This window comes from Vulpes lagopus, chromosome 4, assembly GCF_018345385.1.
Source record: "Vulpes lagopus strain Blue_001 chromosome 4, ASM1834538v1, whole genome shotgun sequence".
Lineage (NCBI taxonomy): Eukaryota > Metazoa > Chordata > Mammalia > Carnivora > Canidae > Vulpes > Vulpes lagopus.
The window spans coordinates 122,127,545-122,145,580 of NC_054827.1; the positions used below are offsets into that span (position 1 = coordinate 122,127,545).

At 53.2% G+C, this 18,036-nt stretch overlaps 1 protein-coding gene across 5 annotated transcripts in view; it reads left to right on the forward strand.

The window, feature by feature from the left end:
* ZFYVE28 (zinc finger FYVE-type containing 28) overlaps positions 1-18,036 on the forward strand; it is a 115,824-nt gene that overhangs the window by 61,218 nt on the left and 36,570 nt on the right. For 3 of the 5 annotated variants that reach the window (XR_005987490.1, XM_041753643.1, XM_041753644.1), the window contains exons 3-6: positions 2,476-2,613; positions 4,452-4,654; positions 6,039-6,128; positions 7,503-7,592. Coding sequence is in view for 4 of the 5 variants with exons in the window: in XM_041753643.1 (XP_041609577.1) it covers positions 2,476-2,613; positions 4,452-4,654; positions 6,039-6,128; positions 7,503-7,592 (521 nt within the window). In the remaining variant the exon portion in view is untranslated. Of the gene's footprint in view, positions 1-2,475; positions 2,614-4,451; positions 4,655-6,038; positions 6,129-7,502; positions 7,593-11,073; positions 11,162-18,036 lie in introns of all 5 variants that reach the window. The other 2 variants (XM_041753645.1, XM_041753646.1) reach the window with 2 other exon arrangements.

Here is an 18,036-nt window from a genome sequence, read left to right on the forward strand (position 1 = left end):
CTTCAGGCCAATACTGCAGTGTCTTTTTCCTGCGTCTTAGAAGCCCATGGGGTCACATCTCCAACACTGTCCTATTTCGAAGTTGTTACTGCTGTTCTAAGTTCTTTGCATTTCTGTATGGAATTTAGAAACTGCTTGTAGGAGGTCTACAAAAAAGCCTGCTAAATGGGACCACAGTGAATCTGAGGGTCAATATTGGGGAAAACTTGCAGTTTTCCCCATTAAGCATGGTGCTAGCTATCACAGGTTTTTCATAGATGCACATGGGTTGCCCGGTGAAGCAGGGATCCTTGGCTTCACAGCTACTCAAGGCTTGAAAGACGGCATTCTGTGGCCTCCCATGCACTGTTCCAGGAAGAAAGCCAGGGTCACCCTCTCTTTGCTCTTCATGGGCATAGCATCTTTGTCTCTTACTACTTGTAAGGTCTCTTTTTATTGGTTTCTATTGATTTCATCATGCTGTGATTTGGTGTAATTTTCTTTGTATTTTCAACACTTTGGGTTAATTAAACTTCTTGGATCTTGTATTTATAGTTGTCATCAAATTGAACAAAAACCGGCCATGATTCCTTCAAGTGGTTTTTCTTTCTGTCCCATTCCTTTTTCTGGGTCTTGCATGTTGCGCCTGATGTCCTGAAGCTTGACCGCTCAGCAATGAGCTGTTTTTTTTTTTTTTTTTTTAAGGATTTATTTATTTATTCATGAGAGATACAGACAGAGAGAAAGACAGAGATATAGGCAGAGGGAGGAGCAGGCTCCTCACAGGGAGCCTGATGCGGGACTTGATTCCGGATCCCGGGATCATGACCTGAGCTGAAGGCAGGCGCCCAACCGCTGAGCCACCCAGGTGTCCCAGTGATGAGCTATTTTATTATTGCTTCTTTCTCAGGCTTTTGGGAAGGTTTCCATTGTTCGTCTTCAAGTTTTTTGTTCTTTTCTTCTGAAATGTCTGATCTGGGCTGAATCTCATCCAGTGCATTTGTTTTCATCCCACATATGTAATTTCCATCTCTGGATCAGCTTGGCCCTTTTTATTTCTTCATAGTCTCAGTTCACTTTTGGGCAGGGTGCGCAAGATGTCAGAGCCCTGGCTCTTCCTGGAGGCGGACATTGACTGGGTGCTAGTACTTGTGATCGCCCTTAGCAATCTTCATTAGTTTGCTGAATCACAAGAAAGGGGCCTTCCTGCTCAGAAAGCCTTTTAAAAGAACTCATGGTAGTACCTCTGGATGCTGGTTGAATTTTATTTTTACTTTTTGTGCGTGGAGGTAGGATTTGCTTCAGAGCTCAGTACCCTGACTGTTTGCATTAGAAATATCCTGCTTCCCACTTGTGGTGACTTTTCGCATCTGCTTCCTAATAAAAACGAAAGTCAACCCTCAGAGGGCGGAAAGGAGGGGTGTCGGGATAGAAAACTGCTGAGGGTGAGCGCGTCAGCGAGTGCTGTCTTCCTGGAAAGCAGTCGGTGGGTTGTGACCAGAGCCCATAAATGCACTTCCACTCTTGACTTTGTGGCTCTACATTTGGAAATGAGTGGATCCTAAGGAAATGACTGAACACTCAGCCATGACCGCAGTGTTGTCAGTGGCAATGGAGAACTCGAGTCTGTCAGTGTCCAGCAGACCGGGAAGTGGTAAATTAGCCGGGTTTTACAGACCATAGCTTACACCACCCTCCCGATAGCTGGGAATCATGGTCTCCCATGGGCTTCCTGGAGAACCAGAGAAGTTAAGCAGCCAGTCCCAGGTGGCACAGCCATGAGGGGTGGAGTCAGGGAGGGAGCACAACTTCCTTGCCTACTGAGTTACATGCTGCCTGATTGATCTGGTTCCAGGGGAGTCCAGGGCAGGGGCCAGCTGTGCTCCTTCTGCTCTGTCTACAGAGGAGTAAACTGAGGCCAAGAGAGTGTGGTGGCTTTGCCCTGTTCCTGACTGCTGCGTCTCCTGTGATCGCTCCTTGTCCTCATACAGGACAGGCCTTGGAGCCCTGTGTGGCAAGTTTGAGAAGGCTGGTTTTATAGCCTCCCTGATGGCAGGTCCTGTCCGTGTTTTAAACACGCAGCAAGGTGGCTGCAACATCATCGTCTTGAGTGTCCATCTGCTGTGCCATTGCTTGAGCTCTGTTGCAAGAAATGCATGGATAGGCATTCAGAGAGTGGTTCAGGGACAGTCCTGTGGCCTCCGGCTACAGGGAGCCTGGGTGTGGGTCAGCAGCCAGTTCGGGGTAATTAGGAGGCTCCCCAGGCTTCCACAGGTGCCCAGCCTGCATGGGCATGAGCAACGGGACCAGGGAGGCAGGACGTTCACTCTAGAAGCTTCTGAAGCATTTGCACTCTTGGTAGCAATTGCAGAGCAAGCAGGGCCGCATGATCCTAACAGTAAAGTGCCCTTATGTGTTTTTAATATTTTTCAAGCAGTTTTAGACAGCCACCAGTGGGAGCTGTGTTTCAGCGCACTTTGTCCATTTCTGTTTCAGGACAATGTGTTAAACATCATTAACCAGATCATGGACGTGTGCATCCCACAGGACCGAGCCCCACGGGATTTCTGTGTCAAGTTCCCTGAGGAGATCCGGCATGACAACCTGGCGGGCCAGCTGTGGTTCGGCGCCGAGGTAGCATGCAGCTTCCTGGGTCCAGGGTCACAGTGTGGGGGGTTGTGCAGCTGTTTCTTAATGAAGCTTGCCTGTGTGCACCTGCGGGTGCAGGGACCTGGTGTCTTCCCTGTGAAAGCCCCACCTGCTAGGGCTTATGGATGGCACGTTCTGAGCCTGTGAAGCCGTATGCCCCTTTGAGGGTCTGGGAGAGCCACAAAGCTGCCCCCGCCCCCCATCTACACAAGCAACCATGGACACACAGCTTCAAGAGTGATTTCTGTGAGGTCCTCAGGCTCCCAGACATGAAGGGCCCACAGGTGGTTCCTAGCAGCTGCCAGCTCAGGAGCACTTGCTTCCCTCGCCAACCGACAGGAAGGGTCATCCTTGCCCATGGGGCTGGGAGCTGCATTTGGGGCCTTCCTAGGGCCACCTCTCATCTGCCCCTCAACTTCCATTCTCATCTCCCAATGTGGGGGGGGGACTGCAGCCTGAGAGGAGGGTACCCGCCCTATGGTGGCAGGACCAGCCTTCCCCCAGCCAGCTCTTGCCCGTGCCCCCACCTTGTAACCCTTCCCATGGCCCTGCTGTGGTTTGCAGCCTGATGCCTGTGCCCCCTCTGCCCCACTCCTTACAGTCCCTGGGATGCCGTGTCCTCCTCTGGCACAGCCTAGCTCTAGGCCCATCTGTCCCCCACCCCACCCCTCTGAACGCTGGGTGGGAGGGCATCCTTGCTCTGATTGGTGTGGGGGCCCCAGGCAGGCTGTCCCTCTGCCAGGTCTCAGTTTTCCCTGCTGTAGGTTCCTGGGGATGGGGACAGCTGCGGGGCCATGAAATGATGCAGGTCCCATGCCCGGCAGCACTCAAGGCACTATCTCCTCTGTATGGGCTGGCCTCAGTGTCAACCAGCTCCACGCCCCCCTCTGGAGGGTGGGGAAATCCACTCTGCCTCCCAGGAAAGAGCTTCATCCCAGCTCAACTCAGGGTCAGTGCTGATGGGGTTAGGCATTGACTAGTGCAGGCATGCAACGAGTGGGGGGTCCCCATATCACCACAGCCCCAAGTGGGGATTGTAGGGCCACCTCTCACCCAGGACCAGGGTCTGATGAGCACTCCATGTCACCAGACATGGGGAATACACGAGGAGTGATGCATTCAGCCCACATAGGCCTGCAATCTGCACCCCCGCAGCCCAAGACAGGTGTGGGTGGGTTTATAGGCACAGAGGGACCCTCCTTACCTCCCAAGAGCCAGGAGTCCGCTCGGCTTAGCAGAGGGTCACTGAGTTTTTGTGGAAGTGAGGTGTCTTTACTTCCTAGAAAGGTCAGTGGTTTCAGGGAGCGTGGTCAGCCCTGCGCGCCATATGCCCAGAGTGGCCCTAATGTGGCTTGGGGCGCTCCTGGGCACCCGGCTCCCGGTTCTGGGCTGGTGGGAGGGGACAGGAATCACAGCCCTAGGGCCCCTGCATGGAGGCCCCAGACCCAAGAGTCTTGGCTGACTTTCCCCTCCCTGTCTGTGTAAGGACCTGTCGACCATAGCTGCTCTGGGTGGGAGGGAGCATGTGGTGCGTCCTTGAGACACCTGCCCCAGAGTCTCAGGTGAGGGTGTTCCCTGAAGAGGAGCATTGGGGATGGGTGTCGGGGATGATGGGCACACCCCAGGCTGGCCACCACCACCCTTCTGCTTTCCTATCCCACATCATGGGTGTTCCTGTGGCCACACAGTCCTTAAGACTGGCTATTGGAGTGCCTGCCCTCTGCAGAGTTGCTGGAAGGAGCCCAGGCCCATCAGGCCTCCTCCAAACCAGCTCTGATGCCTGTCACCCCGGAGCCTCTCCTGACCCCATTCTCTGCACGCAGTGCCTGGCTGCCGGCTCCATCATCATGAACCGTGAGCTGGAGAGCATGGCCATGCGGCCGCTGGCCAAGGAGCTGACCCGCAGCCTGGAGGACGTGCGGGGCACCCTCCGTGACCAGGCGCTGCGGGACCTCAACACCTACACGGAGAAGATGAGGGAGGCCCTGAGGCACTTCGATGTCCTGTTTGCCGAGTTTGAACTGAGGTGACTCTGAGGCCTTTGCTTTCTGAGTCTGGGGAAGGCACCTGTGCTGCTGTGCCCATCATGATGTTTCAAGCTGGACAGACCCTTGGAGGGAGGAGCTGGGGCTGGTTTGGGGCCATCAGTTGTGTAGCTAACGTGGACACACAAGGCGGGGTAGCCAGGGCCGGGCTGGGTGACCTTGCCAGGGTCTGGCCTACCCCCCTGCCTCTCCCTGATGCACCCCAGCGCTAAAGACCCGGGAGGTTCCTGCAAGTAGCTGTTACCCAGAGTGGATGTGCCACTGCCAGCCTCTGCCTGTGCCGCCGGAGGCTCTGCTGCTCCCCTCCTGCCTCGCCTCCTGCCTCTGACTACCTGCCTCACTTCCCGCTTCGCTTCCCACCTTGCTTCCTGCCTCTGACCTCCTGCCTCGCCTCCCGCCAGTGCCTGGGCTCACCGTGTGGGGCTTGTGGGTCACAGGCTGCCCCCTCCACCCCATCCGTTCATCCACTCCCTGCACAAACACCTGAGCATCATCTCCCTTCACCTCCATGTGCTCAGATCCGAGACACGGCGGAACAAGGGAGGGGTAGCCGTGGCTCTTGGGCTGCAGGGACTCTCCAGCTCCCTAGAATGAGGGCCAGGGCACCTCCCCAGGTTAGGATCACATGGCACCCCTCCAGCACCCCCCCACTGTGTGCTCCACTCATCCTCCCACCCCTGCCTGCTGCTGTCCTTAGCCCCCTCTCCAGCCAGCAGCTCTCGAACCCCTCTGCACAGGCTTTACTCACCTGCTCTGTCTTGGGAGGACACAGGCCATGCCTGGGGGCCTCCTCTGAGGGCTTTGGAGAGGCCTGGGGTAGGAGGGGGGGCAGGCATGCCACCTGTGCCCAGAGATGCGGAGATGCTCACAGTTAGGTGAGAAAAAGTGGGACCCAAAATCCATGTCCACAGTGGTCCCAGTTAGTACAAATTGTCCATCGTGTAAGCCAAATGAGCTTTTATAGCAAGAAAAAAGCAGGGCTAGGGACTTAGAAGCAGAGAAACATGTTCTCATCCAGATGGTAGGATGAGGTGTTGCTTGCTCACCCCCAGCTGGCCACCCCCACCCCGCGGTCTGCACTCACCTGCACGTGCATCCATTCCCTTGGTGCTCATGAGGATGGGCGCCCAGGCAGGGACCTCACAGGCGGGTGGTGCCACATCCAGGACATGTGGGCTGGCAGGGTAGGGTTAGGGATCTAGGAGGCACTGCACTGGGCCCGACCCTGGGAGGAGCTTGTCTTCAGGCCATGTGGTTGTGGTCATGTCATCTGAAGCACACTTGGCCTTCATCTGAGATGCCGCTCTTGGGGAGGGGACACAGGGGCGACGGGGGTGGCACTCACCTCCCTGGCTGTGTCTGCAGCTACGTCTCGGCCATGGTGCCCGTGAAGTCCCCCAGGGAGTACTATGTGCAGCAGGAGGTCATCGTGCTCTTCTGCGAGACCGTGGAGAGGTGAGGCCACCCCTGACCTCCCCCGGGGCAGCTGCAGGCACGAGGATGCTTCCAGCCCCCTCCCCTCCTAAGTCTGCTTCCCCCCAGCAGGAGGCACACCTGCCACCTCCTGCCTGGGCCCCACCACCACCTTTCCTGGGCCCAGGGGTTCCTGCTGAGGTTCCCTGATAGAGCCAGAGTGGCCGCCATGGCAGCGCGGAGAGCTGGATGCCTCACCTCCCCTCCCACCTCACCTCCTCGCCTCTTTACCCTCCACACCCCCCCACCTTCCTCACCTCCATGCCTTCCTCACCTCCATACCTTACCTCCTCACCTACCCACCTTCTTCACCTCCCTCACCCTGCTCACCTTCCTCACCTTCCTCACCTCCTCACCCTCCTCACCTTCCTCACCTCCTCACCCTCCACACTTCTTAGCTTTTCCGTCTTCCTCACCCCTATATCTCCTCCCCACACCTCCCCACCCTCTTCACCTCCACACCTCCTCACCCCCTCATCCCCATCCTCCCTCCCCACTTCCTCATATCCTCACCTCCACAGGCCAGGATGGAGCCCCTGCTGGCTTGGAGGTCCCCTGAACACGGTTTTGTGGAGCGAATCATCTATATTCTCTTCGACAGTCATTGAAGTCAGATTTTTGAGTGGACTTCGGGACTAAGATTTAGCCTAGAATGTGTTTCCTGTCTGACTAGAGCTGTGATATTAGGGAAGTCTTGAAGTCACCTAACATCACTTCATAATTAAAAGCATGTTATTCACTGTTCACATTGAATTCAACAGTTATTTACTGTTCACATATTGAAAGACATTTCAAGTTGCTAAAAAATAAGATGGCGGGAAACGCTTTTTACTTGGAACCATCGTGACATGTTGCCAGCAGAGCCAGCTCACAGGTGCAGAGAGAGCATTTCCATTTGCCTGGAGTAAGAATGAGCCTAGGAGAGTACTGTGGGCTCCTCGGGGAGCATCACACCATCCGGAGCAGTGTTTCAGTTCCACGTTTACTCTTGCTACTTGAGCTGTTTTAGTTTCCTGGCTAAGCAGGCCCGTGGCTGGGCGAGCTCCCATGTTTTGTTTGCTGGATACCGTGGCTGCCCCATGGCCCCACCTCCTCAGGAGGCACAGCATCCCCCCTGCCTGCATCTTTTGACCCATCTATGGGATCAGGCAGGTGGATGGGTGGGGCAGAGTGGGCACCAGCTGCCGCCACTGCTGCATGGGCCTTCTGGAGCCAAGTGTGGTGCCTTTCCTAACAGCAGCCCTGAGCGTGTGTGAGGGCTGAGGGCAGCACCTGTCATCTTCCTAACTCCGCTCAGCACAGACACAGGTGTGGGCGGGCAGGCCTCACCCTTCTTGCTCTCTATCCCTCGGCCAGGGCCCTGGACTTCGGGTACCTGACCCAGGACATGATTGATGACTACGAGCCTGCCCTCATGTTCACCATCCCCAGGTTGGCCATCGTGTGGTGAGTGTTCCTCCTGCCCAGGACAGCTGTTGGGCGGAAGCCTGGCAGGATCACGAAGTAAGACAGTGCTGGGCCCCTTCTGGGCATTGACAGCTGGCACTTACACCCCCAACAGGTGGCTGCTCAGCCACCCATGCAGTACCAAGCAGGCCTTTTGTCACCCCTCACCAGGTGTTCTGAGGGTGAGGGAGGGATCCCCCACCCTAAATAGTATGAGATGGCTGGACTCCCAACATCCAACTCACAGGTGAGATGGACAGTCACCTATGCTCACAGCCCAGGGAGGAGCACCCCGCATGCCATGGAGAGCCACAGGGGTGCACGCAGGAGCAGAGTGCCCAGCATGGGCTGTGGGAGGCTGTATGTGACAATAGGGTGGGACACCCCTGGCTTCCATGAGCAGATGTGATGGGCTTACCTGAACCATTCACAGGAAGGTGGGGAGGTAAAATGAAAGTGAGCAGGTGAAGAGCAGGTGAAGAGCAGGTGGGGTACAGCTGGTCTGCCTGGGGGAGCGCCTGAGCAGGAGCCTTTCCTGCTGGGTGGGGAGTGTGAGCCGCAAGAGCAGGGCAGCTCAGGCCAAGGCCTTTGGGATCTTGCTGGCTCAGAGATGCCGGCCAGTGCATGGGGTTAGGCCATAAGTACACCAAGGCCGGAAGCGCTTGGTCACTTGCTGAGCCCTTAGAGCTGCTTGGAGCCAAGGTCAGAGCCCAGGTGTTCTGGGCTCTGTCCACTGTTGCTCAGCCACACCCTGACTCCCAGACACATCCCTTGCCTCTTGCCAGGTGAGGGGTTGGGTCGGCGGTCACAGGGGGAGGAGGGTGAATGGGCCACGGGGAGCCCAGGGGAGGGGCCTATGGGCTGGCACCTGGGGAGGGGTCCCGTGGGCAGCTGGGGTACAGGTGTGGAGCTGTGCAGACAGGGCCCCAGAGTCCTTGGGACAGATGCTGATTGTAGATGTGGTCATCAGTAAAGTGGCCTGGGAGAGTGTAGGGTGGACACGGAGGCCAGGACTGGTCCAGGCATAGGACCTCCTTCCTGGGAAATGGGGGCACAGTGGTGGAAATGGTGGTACAACAGGAGGGGACCAGCTTCTGGGCCGGAGGGGCTTCCCTCAGGTGCAAGGAGTGGGGCAAGTTATGTGCAGTGTGCAGAAGGTGAGTGGGGGCCAGCAGGGCAGACCCCACCATGGGTGGGCCAGAAGCACCTTCTGCTGCCCTGAGACCCTGGAGATCAAATGGCAAAGAGATGTGAGGTGCAGAGGCTCAGGGGACGGAGAGCTGGGAAGATGGGCTGGGTGGGGATCTGTCCTTCCCTAGGACCTCAGGGAAGCTGGGCATGCCCTGTGGACTTCCCCAGGGCTGGGCATGAGGGCAGCCAGCGCCCTGCACTCCTTTGCCTGACTGTGTCCCCAGAAGCCCCAGGCCTGGCACCTCTAGCCCATCCTTCGGTTGTCCTCTCCCCTGAGAGATGCGTCTTCTCCCCAGGCTGACCTGTCAGGGAAAGCCGGAGTGTGCCCCATCATGCCAGATAGCCAATACTTTACGTTGCCTTAATTGCTAGAATCTGAGACTCTGCTTTTCACCTGAAGCTGAGGAGGCAGAAGACAGATGGCCCCTTGGGGTGGCCTGGCCCAAAGAGGCCCCTCAGGTGTTATATTGTTTGCTTTCTAGGCAGCCACTCTCTGTGGTCAGAGAAAATGCTGCTTCCAGCCAGGGCCTGCCTTCTCCCAGGCCTGCCTTCTCCTGGGGCCTCCCTTCTCCCAGTGCCTCCCTTCTCCAGGGGCCTCCCTTCTTCCAGGGCTTATCTTTTATGGCCTGGTGGGGGGGTTGGGAGCCCTTCCCAAGAGAGCAGGCTTTGTCCCCTTCCTCTGTGTCACACCTTCCCAGAAGTGCCAGGACCTTGGCCTAGCCATGTTTCTCTTCTAAAACTCCCTGGCAAGTGCCTTGAAGCTCAGGACCCAGTGCCCCCACCATGTAGCCCCAGTTGGGGATATTGCTATGCTGGTGGGGTTCCCAGGCTGGCTTTCCTTTGGAAACTCCTTATGTCACACATGGGGGCTGATGTGGGCACTCTCTGACTGGCCTGCTCTGATGGGCCACATGGACCCTCGAATGCTTGTCCGGCACCCAGAGATCCAGGCCCCATCCTGGATCTTGGGGACATAAGGGACCTGCACTGTCTTAGACAGAACCTATTCTAGGCCTCTTGGAGGTGTCAGACTGTCTGAGGCAGTTTTAAAATAAAACCCCTTTTAGATAAAAGTGAGACCCCAGAAAGCCTGAGCAGTGGTGTCCAGTTCTCACACACAAGGCTGCTGAGTGAGTTCAGCCTTTACCAGCCCACCCGACAATGTTGGCCCAGACCCAGTGGCCACAGGACCATGCTCTTGGGCCTTTCTACTCTCACTGAGCAGCCTCCTGAGGCCGCTTCTCCTGGACCAGTGTCACTGCGCCCTGTTTGCAGACCATAGCTGCCCTGTGGACATTTGAACTCTTGCTCTGTCTCTGTCCCCTGGGCCTGGGAGGAAGAATGAGGGTCCCATGGGCTGGGACTCCCATGTGCTCCCCCTGTCCCTGTGCTCCCCTCCTGGCAGCACCATGTGGGGTCCCCTTGGGATCCCCAGGACAGGAGGGAAAGCTCCAGAGTCACAGCCAAGGGAGGCAGGTTTCATAGTTGGACTGAAGGGAGGGCAGGTGCTCAGCTTGGCCCGGTCAGGAGGGTGGCCAGTGCCCACTTTATCACCTGTCAACCCTCCTCAGCCAGGCTGTGCATCTGGGACTCTGAGGTATGTCAGCTGTAACTGAAATTCTCCATCCTCCTGGAAGGATGGGTAGAGCAGTAAGGAGCTGCTCCAGATCCCCCCTGCTGGGTCACTTCCCTGGGTGCCTAAAGCCCCCTCCCCTTCCTCATTGTCCATAGCAGCCCCTTTGGGCCAGATGGGCAGCACCATAGCCACATAGAGTAGGGCCTGGGACTTGCTCTGTAACTATATTTGCCCAATGAGCATGTGTCAAGCACCTGCTGTATACTTGGCGCTATGCTTGTCCCCAGGGATACCATAATGCCCACGGGGCAGGTGAACAGTGAGGAGAGACAAGCAGGTCTGTGAAGTGTTCTAGATGGTGATGAAGGGGAGAGGGCTTGGAGCAGAGACCCTCTAGAGGGGACAAGAGCTGTAAGTGTGAGGGAGAAGTTCCCGGGTCCTGGAGCAGAGCTGGGGTGGGAGCCTGGTGGGCTGTGGACTGCGGGCGGGCAGTATGTTCGAAAGGGGGGTGGCCACAGTTCTGGCTGGAGTGAGAAGGGGCTGTCCTGGGACTCCTGCGACAGTAAAGCCAACACTCTTGGAACAGCAGCCATCTAGGGTCACATCTATGACGTGGGTTCCTGGGATGCCAGGTGACTCTCAAGGAGCACTGGGAACAGGGAGAGCTGGGGGCAAAGCCTCTCCACTGCTGCATCCCCTTCCCCCCGCCTCCAGGAGCTCCGGCCCCTTCCCACCTGCCCTACTCTGCGCTCGCAGGAACAACACACCCGGAGGTAGCCTGGCATCTCTGGCCCTATCACAGGTGAGGAGATAAGCACTGAGCAGCCGGAGGGGGCACCACCCAGCCCTGCCCCTGGCCTGATACCCATGGAGCTCTGTGGCCCTGGGGAGGCCTGCCTGGGGCCTGACAGATTGGCAGGGATGGGGGAAAGCCGTATGGGCACCTGGAGGTTCAGGAGGAGGCCGGCCAGGCCCCGTGTTGTGTGTCCATGGCGCTGGCAAGGGGTTTGGCTTTACCCATAGCCAGCTCGGGTGCCAGCCCTGGACCCTGGGCCCCACAACCCACACTTGCCCGTAGCCTTGGGCCTGGCCCCTCCTGACTCAGCATCCTGTCCCTGCTGTGGGTGGGGATACTGGGAATGTGCATCCTGGGGGAAAATAAGTCTCCACAGGGTTCCCAATGTGATGGACTAGTTCCACTTTGGAGGATTTGTCTTAAAACAGCTGGTTTATGGGCAGCCCTGGTGGCCCAGCAGTTTGGCGCCACCTCTGGCCTGGGGTGTGATCCTGGAGACCCGGGATGGAGTCCCATGTCGGGCTCCCTGCATGGAGCCTGCTTCTCTCCCTTTGCTTGTGTCTCTGCCTCTCTCTCTCAATTTGTCTCTCATGAGTAAATAAATAAAAATAAATACAACAGCTGGTTTAAATGAATAAAGACATTGACAGAATTTCTAGGTGCAGTGCCCAGTAACCGGCCCCACCGGGTAGACCTGGTTACCTGGGCCTGCCTGGGAGGCCCCATCACCACCCCCATGTCCACGTCCACTGCTAATCCAGCACCGGGCTCTGCTCCAACCTCTGCAATGGCCCCCATCCCTACACTGTGAGTGGGCCCCTCTTCTGAAGCTGCGTCCAGGCTGACCTGCCCAGAACCGAGACCCCATCCCCTGCTCCTGCTCTCCCTGCAACTCCTTCCCACTCCTGCCCCCCACCTCCCCCAACAGAGCCAGCTCTGCTCCTCCCCACCCCCACCCCCGCTCCCTCCCTCCCTCTCCTCATCTCCCCTCCTTCCTCTTCCCTTCTTTCCCCCTCACTGCCCTTCCCCCCTCCTCCTCCCCACCTCCCCCTAGCTCTAGGCTAGGGCCATTCCCCCCCTCTCATTTTCCCACCCATCCCACCCACATCCATCCTGCAGTCCTACCATCAGAATTTTCCAGAAGCTACTATCTTGTGGGGGTCCCTGGCATCCGTGGTTTCCCTGGTCCACTCACTTCCTCACCAGCGACACCCCTGCCCAGCCTCCCAGTCTCTGCACAACCTGCCTCATATGCAGCCCTTCCCCGTGCAGGTACTCACCACCTCCAGCAAAGTCACATATTTACTTGAGATCGCTTATGTTTAAAATACATTATTTAGACATAGTGCACATACCACACAATTCACCCACTTAAAGTGTACAATTCAGTGGTTTTCAGTAAATTTACAGAGTTGTGCAACCATTCACCATTGATTTCAGAACATTTTCAATCACCCCAAATAAGATGCCCCTTCCCCCTTGCTGTTGCCTCCACCCCTACAATCCCACCTCTCCAGCACCAGGAAACCACAGGTCTGTTTCTGTGTCAGTAGATTTACCTGTTTGTGATATTTCATATAAACGGGGTTTGTGTTATTTTTGAGTCTCCCCACTAGCCTGAAAGCACTATGTGAGGAAAGCTCAGCACCTTTGCTTCCTCAGAATCCTTGGTGGGTACCACAGCTTTGGCAGAATTTTGTTGTATTGATGCGACAGGGCACGGTATGTGTTTACAATGATTTTTACTGAAGTTTATTTTTAATCATGAAAATTTGAGGGGATGGATATCCAGAATTAAGGGGTTGTTTATTTATTTATTTTTTTAAGATTTTTTATTTATTTATTCATGAAAGACACAGAGAGGCAGAGACACAGGCAGAGGGAGAAGCAGGCTTCATGCAGGGAGCCTGATATAGGACTTGATCTCAGGACTCCAGGATCAGGCCCTGGGCCGAAGGCAGGCACTAAACTGCTGAGCCACCCAGGCGTTTAAGAACAATACTCCAGCCATTTAGGTACCATTGGTGAAAAATCCTGAAAGCCATGGAAAAACATTCCTAGTGTGTTGAGTATGAAAAATTGTACCAAACGATGTGTCTCTACTTAATAAAATTTCTTAACATGATAGTTATAACTTTTGTAAACAGAATCAAAGCAATAAAAGTGTGGTAAATATACAAAACACAAAACTTACCACTTTAACTGTATTTAAATGTACATCAGTGGCATTAAGCACATTCACATTGTTGTGCCACCATCACCACCATCTCCAGAACTTCTCCTTCTTCCCAAACTGAACTCTGTTTCCATGAAACACTAACTCACTGCTCCCTTCCCCAGCCCCTGGTTCCCTCTCATCTACTTTTTCTTCATGAGAGTGACTCCTCTGGGGACTTCATATACATTGAATCATAAATATTTGTCCTTTTGTGCCTGGGTTATTTCACTTAGCATAATGTTTTCATGATTCATCCACATGGCTTGTAGGAACTTCACTCCTTTCAAGACTGAATAATATTCCATCATATGTAATTAAATATTATTTTAAAGATGAGATTTTTACTAACATCCAAAAGAAAAAAGTACCTAGGAGTAAATTTAACCAAGGAAGTGGAAAACATGTACATTGAAAACTACAGAACATTCCCGAAAACAAAGACTCAATTAAATGAAAAGATAGCTCATGTTCATGTACTGGAATACTTGCTGTAGTTAAGATGGTGCTCCTCCCCAAAGTTATATATAGATCCAATACATTTCCTATAAAAACTACCTTGGCCTTTTTTTGCATAAATGGAAAAGATCCTCAAGTTCGCATGGAACCACAATGGGTCTTGAATAGCCCAAACAATATTGAAAAAGAAAAACAAAGTTGGAGGACTCATATGTCTTGATTTCAGAACTTACTACAGAGTTATGATAATCAAAAGTGTGGTACTGTCATAAGGATAGACCACCAATGGAATAAAATCAAGACAACAGAAATAAACCAAATATCTATAGCTAACTGTTTTTTTTACAAGGGGCCACGACCATTCAATGAGGAAGTTAGTCTCTTCAACAAATAATGCTGGGACAACTGGATAGCCATATAGAAGAACAAAGCTGAACTCTGTAATGATTAATTTTATGTGTCTATTTGCCTAGGCCATAGGACCCAGATACTTGGTCAAACACCAGTTTGGATGTTGCTCTAAGGTATTTTAAAGAGGAGATCAGCATTTAAATCAGAGGATCTTGAGTAATGTAGCTTACCCTTCATAATATGGGTGGGCCTTATTCAATCAATTGAAGGCCTTAAGAGATAACAAAGTTCCCCAAGTGAGAGGGAATTCTACCTCCAGACTGTCTTCAGAGTCAAGCTACAGCATCAGCTCTTCCCGGAGTCTCTCTGTCTCTAGCCTGCCCTCCCACTCTATAGATTTTGGACATGGCCGCCACCTACAGTTGTGTGAACCAGTTCCTTAAAATAACTCTCTCCAAAAACAAAGCAATACCTAACCAACCAACCAACCAGCCAACCAACCAAACAAGACTCTCCCCACTTTCCTACACACACACACTTACACACACACACACACACACACACACACACACACACTGTCTCTCTGTCTCTCTCTTTCTCTCTCTCTATTGGTTCTGTTTCTCCAGAGAATTCTAACTAATACAAGAGGTAAATCTTCACACTTCCTAGCTTGGCAGTGGATTCCTAGATTTGACATAAAAGGCTTGAGTGACAAGTGAAAAAAATAGGTAAATTGAACTTCATCAAAATTAAAAACTTTTGGGACCCTTGGGTGGCTCAGCGGTTTGGCGCCTGCCTTCGGCCCAGAGCGTGATCCTGGAGTCCCAGGATCGAGTCCCACATCAGGCTCCCTGAGTGGAGCCTGCTTCTCCCTCTGCCTGTGTCTCTGCCTCTCTCTTTCTCTCTCTCCCTGTGTCTCTCATGAATAAATAAATAAAATATTAAAAAAAAATTAAAAACTTTTGTGCATCAAAGGACATTATGGAGACAGTGAAAAGGTGAGCTGGAGAATGGGAGTGGGAGGCTCAGCAGTGCCTACCTGAGCCAGTCCCCCCGCATGTGCCCAGCAGGCCCCTGCTCCCTCCACCTCTGCCAGGCTCAACCCTGGCTGCCTTGCCCCTCCTCAGCAGTGGCACAAGCAGGGGCCTGCATGCCAGGAGCCCTCTTATCATGGGTTTGTTTCTGAGGCTCCAGACCAGCCACGGTCAGCCCCTAGGCACTAACAGGGCAGCCAAGGTCATCCCTAGGACCCTGGGGATGGGGGCCGGGATCCCTCCCTGCCCCCTTCCCTGCTTTCTGAAACTAGATTGCCAGAAAGCCTGGCCAGGGATTCCCCAAACCTGCCCCTTTCTGCCCATTTTCACTGCCTTTGTGCCAAGACCACTGATTCACCTGTGCAGCTGTCTTGGGAAATTGTCCCCCAAAACAGTTAATTGCACCAGAACTGTCAGCTCATGTCAGACACATAGAATAGACTAGAAGGAGTGGAAGGTTGGCTGGTGCATCCTCTGCCCTCTGCCCCTGCCCCCATGCTCAGGACACAGCTGCTCCTGTAGCACATCCAGGTTTCTCCTGTGACTTTTGAATCTCTCTTTTTGCACATGGAATCTAATTTTTTTTTAAATTAACTTTTATTGGTGTTCAATTTACCAACATACAGAAAAACACCCAGTGCTCATCCCGTCAAGTGTCCACCTCAGTGCCCGTCACCCATTCCCCTCCAACACCCGCCCTCCTCCCCTTCCACCACCCCTAGTTCGTTTCCCCGAGTTAGGAGTCTTTATGTTCTGTCTCCCTTCCTGATATTTCCCAACATTTCTTTTCCCTTCCTTTATATTCCCTTTCACTATTATTCATATTCCCCAAATGAATGAGAACATACACTGTTTGTCCTTCTCCGATTGACTTATTTCACTCAGCATAATACCCTCCAGTTCCATCCACGTTGAAGCAAATGGTGGGTATTTGTCGTTTCTAATTGCTGAGTAATATTCCATTGTATACATAAACCACATCTTCTTTATCCATTCATCTTTCGATGGACACCGAGGCTCCTTCCACAGTTTGGCTATTGTGGCCATTGCTGATAGAAACATCAGGGTGCAGGTGTCCCGACGTTTCATTGCATCTGAATCTTTGGGGTAAATCCCCAACAGTGCAATTGCTGGGTCATAGGGCAGGTCTATTTTTAACTCTTTGAGGAACCTCCACACAGTTTTCCAGAGTGGCTGCACCAGTTCACAGTCCCACCAACAGTGTAAGAGGGTTCCCTTTTCTCCGCATCCTCTCCAACATTTGTTGTTTCCTGCCTTGTTAATTTTCCCCATTCTCACTGGTGTGAGGTGGTATCTCATTGTGGTTTTGATTTGTATTTCCCTGATGGCAAGTGATGCAGAGCATTTTCTCATGTGCTTGTTGGCCATGTCCATGTCTTCCTCTGTGAGATTTCTCTTCATGTCTTTTGCCCATTTCATGATTGGATTGTTTGTTTCTTTGGTGTTGAGTTTAATAAGTTCTTTATAGACTTTGGAAACTAGCCCTTTATCTGATATGTCATTTGCAAATATCTTCTCCCATTCTGTAGGTTGTCTTTTAGTTTTGTTGACTGTATCCTTTGCTGTGCAAAAGCTTCTTATCTTGATGAAGTCCCAATAGTTCATTTTTGCTTTTGTTTTGCCTTTGTGGATGTATCTTGCAAGAAATTACTGTGGCCAAGTTCAAAAAGGGTGTTGCCTGTGTTCTCCTCTAGGATTTTGATGGAATCTTGTCTCACATTTAGATCTCTCATCCATTTTGAGTTTATCTTTGTGTATGGTGAAAGAGAGTGGTCCAGTTTCATTCTTCTGCATGTGGATGTCCAATTTTCCCAGCACCATTTATTGAAGAGACTGTCTTTCTTCCAATGGATAGTCTTTCCTCCTTTATCGAATATTAGATGACCGTACATTTCAGGGTCCACTTCTGGGTTCTCTATTCTGTTCCATTGATCTATGTGTCTGTTTTTGTGCCAGTACCACACTGTCTTGATGACCACAGCTTTGTAGTACAACCTGAAATCTGGCATTGTGATGCCCCCAGCTATGGTTTTCTTTTTTAAAATTCCCCTGGCTATTCGGGGTCTTTTCTTGGAATCTAATTTTTAAAGGGAAAACAGTCCATTCAGCTTTAATAGTTTTTCTTACTGCGGTGGGCACGTTCCTGAGCTAGTGAGGACTCCGTGTTGGATGGCGATGATCCGACCCCACTGCAGAGATGAGATTCTATTTGCAGAGAGAGACATGTGGGCAGTTTTCCATTGATGCAGACAAATCCATGAGCCCCTCCCCTGCGCTCTGATGAGGTAGCAAGGAGCAGGCTCTGTATTTGTGGCTGTTCAGTGTGCCAAGGCCTGAGCTGTCAGGTGCCCGCAGCCTCGGGGAGAGGCACCCACAGAAGGGTCCTCCAGAGATGATGGGCCTGCTCATGGAGGAGCAGGTCTGGACAAGGACAATGGGGCATTGGCGGAGCTGGGCAGCACTGTACAGTGTGCAGCGAGACTATCACAGGGAAGGAATGTGGTACTGCCTGTGGAATTGGCACCCCCTGGATGGGTATCTGAGCAGAGGCTGGTCCGGGTAGAGAGGGTCTGTCCTGCCAGGGGTGACAATGACAGAGCATGAGCCAAACCTCTGGGAGGAAAAGGGGGCTTGGGGACAGCCATGGCAAAGGTGTGAGGAGCCACGAGGCCATGGATCTCACTGTGGGGTGCCTTCCAGGGTTCCAGATGGGTGGGGCAGGAGCAGCTGGTGTGTGGGTCCCTGAGGCAGGAGAGACTATGGTCAGTGAGTTGGAAGGGCTCATTTGGGGTAGCTCCTGG